General features: G+C 39.2%; 1 protein-coding gene across 1 annotated transcript; it reads right to left on the reverse strand.

Annotated features, from left to right (window-relative positions):
• Window positions 1-1,369: 1,369 nt before the first annotated feature.
• Window positions 1,370-2,649, reverse strand: LOC114083649 (HUWE1 associated protein modifying stress responses). Its single transcript, XM_034635577.2, has one exon. The coding sequence runs from the start codon at window positions 2,647-2,649 to the stop codon at window positions 1,825-1,827; it is 825 nt and encodes a 274-aa protein (XP_034491468.2). The 3' UTR covers window positions 1,370-1,824.
• Between the last annotated feature and the right edge of the window lie 4,507 nt (window positions 2,650-7,156).

Raw genomic sequence — 7,156 nt, forward strand, 5'->3', positions numbered from 1 at the left:
TTTATTTATTAGTTCTACAAGTTTTCTGGTGGGATTTTTTGGGTTGGCAAATAGTGCTAATTTGAGTTCTTCTTTTCCTATTTGTATCACTTTAATTTCTTACATCTGTCTAATTGCTCTTGCAGTGTTTCAAGAACTATGTTAAATGGAAGTGGTGAAAGAAGGCATCTCTGTCTTTTTCCAGATTTTAGAAGGAATGCTTTCAATTTTTCTCCATTTAGAATGATGTAGGTCTGGGGCTTAGAATAAATAGATTTTACAATGTTGAGTTATGTTACTGTTATCCCTAGTTTTTCTAGTCTTTTAAACATGAAGGGGTGATGTATTTTGTTGAATGCTTTTTTCTGCATCTATTGAGATGATCATATATTCTTATCCTTAAATCTATTGATGTGATAAATTACATTTATTGATTTTTGAATGTTGAAAAAACCTTGCATCCCTGGGATGAACCCCACTTGATCGTGATGCACTATCTTTTTGATATGTTTTTTTAATCGATTTGCCAGAAATTTATTGGGAACTTTTGCATCTATCCAGGATATTGGTTTGAAGTTTTCTTTCTTTGATGTATCTCTGCCTAGTTTTGGAATCAAGATTATTGTTTTCATAGAATGAGTTTGGAAATGCTCCCTCTGTTTTCTGAAATAAATTGAAGAGTATTGATATTATTTCTTTCTTAAAGGTCTTGTGGAACTTTATGTGTATTCATCTAGCCTTGGGCTTTTCTTAGTTGGTAGGCTTCTGGTGTCTTCTTTTATTTCATTGCTTAAAATTGATCTGTTTAATTTGTGTATATCATCCTGATTCAATTTGGGCAAATCATAGAACTCTAGAAATTTTTTAATGTCTTTGATATTTCTATTTTATTGGAGTACAAGTTTTCAATATAATTTCTAATTATCTTATGTATTTCTGTAGTGTGTGTTGTGATGTTTTCTTTTATATCATGGATGCTAGTAATTTGAATCTTCTCTCTCCTTCTCTTTGTTAGCATGGCTAAGTGTCTGTCAATTTTATTTATTTTTTCAAAGAAACAACTTTTAGTTTTGTCAATTTTTTCAATTGTTTCTTTGTTTCAATTTCATTTATTTCAGCTCTGATTTTAATTATTTCCTGTTTTCTATTGCTTTTGGTGTTGATTTGTTCTTCTTTTTTTTTCCAATAAAGTTCTGTGTATTGATTCAATATTAAGTATTAATTGCATGACCATCATAGCACCTCTTTACATCACACAATCACCAGAATTAGAAACTGTGTTGAAAACTAAAAACAGGGCACAGTCCAATAATTAGAAGTTGCACACTGTTACTATATAGAAACCAGGTGCATGGTACAGTGCGGCTATAAAAATGGAAGCCTGCAGATCTGACGAGGAAGCCAAATCGTGTTTTTAGACAATTTTAGGAACCTGGCAATACTGTTGAAGCAAAATACTCAACACAGCAGGAAATGGACTGGGGGAGGGGAGGAAAAAAAATTCTATAACCAAATAAACATCTGATATTTCCTTTCCCTTTGAGAATAAATATAGTTAAGGTCACTTTTAGCCTTGGAAGGGATATGTTTGCCTATGATGATCTTGCTAATGACTACACGATATCTGATGTCCTCTGCTAGGATTACAGTTTTTGAGAAAGCCATATTACAAGAGGCATCTACTGTAAATACCTATAACTTCCTTTTATGGCAACCACTATCGAATTCACTTGTCTTAAACAGTGAACAAGGGAAGATGGCCTCATGTTGCCTTTGCAATAATAGTATATGTTGAGGATCGAGTGTCTTTCAAGCAGCATGGTGGGTGTGAAAAATGTTTGCAGTTTAGATCATTCTGTTGCGATTATGGGTTGGTGAGTCTGTAATGACATCGCCACACTGGGCTGAGGTACGCTTTCTAGTTCCACCATTGTCCAAGTGGAGTGCCATTTCTTCTGATATGAAAGTGTTCAAATCGACATCATGGAGTCCCTTTCTCCTTCGACTAGCATTCGATCCACTGCTTACATGTGTAGGAGAGCCTGGGGTACTCGAACGCACGCTTATACTAGCCATTGCACCACTAAGACCATGCAGAGCTATGGCTTCCCGGAAGGGTTGCAAATCAGTCTCTACAGATGAGCTAGTTTCCGTTGAAGTAGCTCGGTTAGGGGACACTACAGTCAGTCTTGGGGGAGCTCTAGAGTTTCGTGGTGGAGGAACCTTTCCACACAGGAAGCTGATCAAATCTTCTCTACGAATAGTTCTTCTGCGTTTTTTAACCCAAGCCAGCACATCCTCATTGCGTCGCTGATAGCCAATCTGAATTCCAATATCAAAACTTCGCTGACGGGTATCCACACTTTCTTTGTAGAGGTTGGTGACGGCGGTGGCTGCGTTTTGGAAGGGGACCCAGAGAGAAAGTCCTGGCTGCTGACACACTCGGTCTTTGTAGAGCTGGGCCACGGCGGTGGCCGAGTTCTGGAAGAGGTGCCACAGCTTCTGCTGCTTGTGCTCGGGCTGCGCGGCGGCCGTCGCCTCCTCCTGCAGCTCAGGGGACAGCTGCTCGTCCTGCTCGGCCTCGGCCAGGCACTGCCGCTCCCACTTGGAGAACCAGTGCTCGGGCCCGTGCTCCTGGATCTCCGCCTCGCCCTCCTTCCGCTCCTCCATCCTCCGCGGCCTCCCGCGGCCTCGCCACGGCCGCCGCGTCCTCCTCAGGGGGGGCCCCCGCGGGAGCGTCGTCGTCGAGCGGCCCTGCGGCGGGGCCCGGCGGCCGGCGGCTGCTCCTCGAGGCGGCTCAGGCCTCCTGCAACCCGATAGCCGGCGACCCCGCCCCGCGGCCCGCGCAGCCCGGACGACCCCCGCAGCCCGGACGACCCCCGCCCCGGGCCTCCCCGCCCCCGGGCCCGCTGACGACCCCCGCTTTGCCTGCTGCACTCGCCTACCCAATTTGTTCTTCTTTTTCTAGGGCTTTGAGATGTAATGTTAGGTCATTTATTTGTTGACTGTTTACTCTTTTAAGAAATGAACTTTATGCAATGAAAGTTTCCTCTTAGTAATGCCTTCATAGTGTCCCAGAGTTTTTGAAGTGTTGTATCAGTGTTCTCATTTACCTCTAAGAATTTTTTAATCTCTCCTTGGTGTCTTTTGCAATCCATTGTTCATTCAGTAGCATATTATTTAGTCTCCAAGTGTTGGAGTAGCTTTTATTTTTTTATTTTATCATTGATTTCTAATTTCATTCTGTTATTACCTAATAGAATGCAGGGTAGTATCTCTACTTACTTTTAATATTTGCTTTGTGGCATCATATATAGTCTATTTTAGAGAAGGATCCATGTTCTGCTGAGAAGAAAGTGTATTTGCTTGTTGAAGGATGAAATATTCTATATATGTCAGTTAAGTCTAAGTTATTTATTGTATTATTGAGTTGTATAGTTTTTTTGTTCTGCTTTTGTTTGGAGGATCTATCCAGTGAAAGAGGAGTTTTAAAGTCATCTAGAATTAGTGTATTGTGGTAAATTTGACTCTTGAACTTGAGAAGAGTTTGTTTGATGAACATAGATGTTCCATTGTTTGTAGCATATATATTTATAATTGTTATGTCTTGTTGGTGTATAGTTACCTTGAGCAGTATGAAATGTCTTTCTTTATCCCTTTTTGTTATCTTTAGCTTAAAGTCTACTTTGTTTGATATGAGGATGGAAACTCCTGCTTGCTTCCACAGTCCATGTGAGTGGTATGGTTTTCCCAATCTTTCACCTTTAGTCTGTGTATATCTTTTTTTTTTTTTTAAATGAAATAAATCTCTTTGATGCAGCATATCTTTTAGTCTTTTTTTTTATCCAATCAGATAGCCTGTCTTTTGACTGGTGAGTTTAAGCCACCAACATTCAGGGTTATTATTAAGACATTTGTATTCCCAGCCATTTTGTTTACTTTTGGTATTTAACTTGACTTGGTTTGTACTTTGATTAATATTTTATTTAGTATGATACCTCCCTCTGCTGAGTTTCATTGTTGTTTTTCATTTTTTTTTTTGCCATAGAATATTTTGCAAGTATATTCTGCAGTGCAGGTTTTCTAACTGTAAATTCTTTTAACTTTTGTTTATCATGGAAGGTTTTTATATCATCAGAAAATCTAAAGCTTAAGTTTGCTGGTTATAATATTTTTGGTTGGCATCCATTTTCTTTCAGAGCGTGGTATATGTTGTTCCAGAATCTTCTAGCTTTCAGGATCTGGGTTGAAGAATCAGCACATAACCCACTTGTTTTTTTCCCCTATATGTAATCTGATTCCTTTCTCTCATAGCTTTTCATATTCTCTCCTTATTCTGTATGCTAGGCATTTTCATTATAATGTGACTTAGTGTGGAGCTGTTGTGATTTTGTACACTTGGCATCCTGTAAGCCTCTTGAATTGGTTTTCCAATTTGTTCTTCATGTTTGGGAATTTTTTTGATATTATTTTATTGAATAGATTGTTCATTCATTTGGTTTGGAACTTTATGCCTTCCTCTCTCCCAATAACTCTTAATTTTGCCTTTTCATGCTATCCCATATTTCTTAAATGTTCTGCTCATTTTTTTCTTACCATTTTCATTGTGTGGTCTAGATACTTTTCAAAAATATATATTTGTCTTCATTGTCAGAGGTCCTGTCTTCCAAGTAGTCTAATTTGTTGGTGATGCTTTCAATTGAACTTTTCATTTGGTTTATTGTTACTTTCATTTCAAGGATTTATCTTCAGTTTTTCTTTAGAACCTCTATCTCCCTATTGAAGTAATCTTTTGCTTTTTGTATTTGCTTATCTATCTCTTTGTTGAAATGATCTTTTGCTGCCTGCATTTTCTCTCTTATATCATCCTTTAATTCACAGATCATTTTAATTATGTACATACTGAACCCCTTCTTTGTCATTTCATCTTCTGTGATGGTCATAGATTTAATAATGTGGTATTTTGAATTGTTTGGGGCATTTTATTTCCTTATCTTTTCATGTTGCTCATGTGTCTTCCCTTGTAGCACTGTGAATTCTTGGTGTTACTGTTTTTACCCTACAGACTTATAGTGCTCCTGTAAGGTTCCAATACCTCACCATTCTGTGGTAGGACAATGTTAACAGATCCCAATATAAACAATATATCACCTTAAAAAATTAGTTGTGAACAGACATTTACAGTTTGCTCATAATATACAGAAATTGTGAATTCAATTATTATCTACAATATGATCAGTAGGTTTGTAAAGGGTTTACAGTTTCTGATGGTGTACAAAAACCAGGGTGAGGTGCAGGAAGATATGTTGAGGATGTAGGAGGTGAGAATATAGAGTTATTATAACTTAGGAAGAGTAAAGTAGAAATCTAAAGAAGGTTAATAGCAGGAGAATACAGAGGAAGTAAATTTGAGTAGAGAAGTAAGAGGAAAGACAGTAATGTACATAAAACAAACACAGATATTAAGAAAAAAAATCAACAATGTTAAAATAATAAAAATTGAGGGAAAAACAGAAAAAACAAAGACAAGAAAAAGAAAAAAATGTATACAACATAAGGATAACATACTAATCAGTTGTTTCAGAATTCAGTATCCTAATTCATGCAAAGTACTTGGTTTCACGTATGTTGGGGATGTGAGAGAGGGAGAATAGAGAGGGAGAAGAAAGAATAAAAAAAAAATCTCAAAAGAAGAAACAAGGATTGTTTTGCATGGAGATCAGTATCTTTTCTGTTTCCCTTCTCATCCAATAGGTGGGGTCATCTGTTGGTAGCTGCTATCTTCGCCTTCAGAATGGTGAAAGTAACCAGGGAGGGAGGGCTGTTATTGGGTGGAGGGCAACTGGAAGTGGGCCATGGCACCTGTCCATCTTCAAAGGGAGACTGCACCTCAGAGATCTCTTTTTGGGCCTGTTCCTGTGATGTGAGTGCCTGGTCTTATCTCCTTATCTTGCTTGAAGACCTCCCAGTTCCTAGTCTCTGTTAGTCTCTAAATTGTATCACACACACCCTCTCCGTTAATGCTCCATAATAAGGGTCCTTTCTCTCTGGGGCTCTTGTGTGGTGCTTTTGGCATGCTGCACACCTGCTCCATTGATAGCTGTTTATTTTGTTGTTGTTGTTGTTGGGCAGTCACTGTGTTGGGTTAGGGACTGTGGGGAGAGGGAGGAGTTAGAATCTGGGTACCTGCCCAGCTGGAGTTTCAAACAGGGAGTTGCCCTCACTAAAGATGGTGATAAAGGTGAACCAAGATGAAGGCATCTGCTTTCAGAGATGGGGTATTGGGTCGGGTGGGAGGAGCCAGGTGATGGTGTTTGATGATGAGACTGGATTTGTGGCATGTAGTGTGTGGATATGGCTGTCTTCAGAGCATGTGCGAATTTCCCTGGTTCAGGCAGACTACAGCGCATAGGGGACTATCTGTTGCTGCAGAGTCCCAAGATGGAGGTGACTGGGTGAGCCCCACCTTGGTTGATGGAGGTACTTACAGGAGTGGCAGTTGGAGATCCTGTATGTGGATAGCTGTCAGGTACCCTGCGTGGGAGCTGTATCCAGGATTTCTTCTTGGATGGGTGGCCAAAAGTTTTGCGTGGGTGCTGATGGTGATAGTTCTTCTTGAGCACCCGGTGGTGGTCTTGCTCGGGAACCTGATAGTCCTGTGTGGGCAAGTAGTTGGGAAACCTACTCTGAAACTGAGGCCTGGAGCCCTGCATGGACATGGTGGCCATGATTTCTGTGCAGAAGCAGGAATATATGGCTTGCATGGAAGCCATATTCTCACTTCTTGTGTCCCAGGTCACGGAGCTACACAGAATGCTGCCTCCATCTGGCCCACTATCTTGGATCACCTCTCAAGGTTATTCTTGAGATATGATTTGTATTTGCTGTCATTTTGATTTATTTCTGCTTATTTTTATTTATTTATTTTTTTTATTTCTGTTTTTTTTATTTGCCTTACTTTCTTCTTTGGTTGCATGTTCCTTTAGTGTAAATCTTCCCTTTGCCGGTTTTCACTTTATATTTTTTTTTAACTTCATCCTCATGTAATATTTTGTTGAGGTTGTTCTGTAGTGTAGGCTTTCTAGTTATGAATTCTTTTAATATTTTAGTTTATTATGTAAGGTTTTAATTTCATCTTCAAATCTGAAACTTAATTTTGCTGGATATAAAATTCTTG

This window comes from Marmota flaviventris (genome assembly GCF_047511675.1).
Source record: "Marmota flaviventris isolate mMarFla1 chromosome 5 unlocalized genomic scaffold, mMarFla1.hap1 SUPER_5_unloc_1, whole genome shotgun sequence".
Lineage (NCBI taxonomy): Eukaryota > Metazoa > Chordata > Mammalia > Rodentia > Sciuridae > Marmota > Marmota flaviventris.

Coding starts and splice junctions, on each gene's coding strand:
- LOC114083649 (XM_034635577.2), bottom strand. CDS start 2,649: ATGGAGGAGCGGAAGGAGGGCGAGGCGGAGATCCAGGAGCACGGGCCC.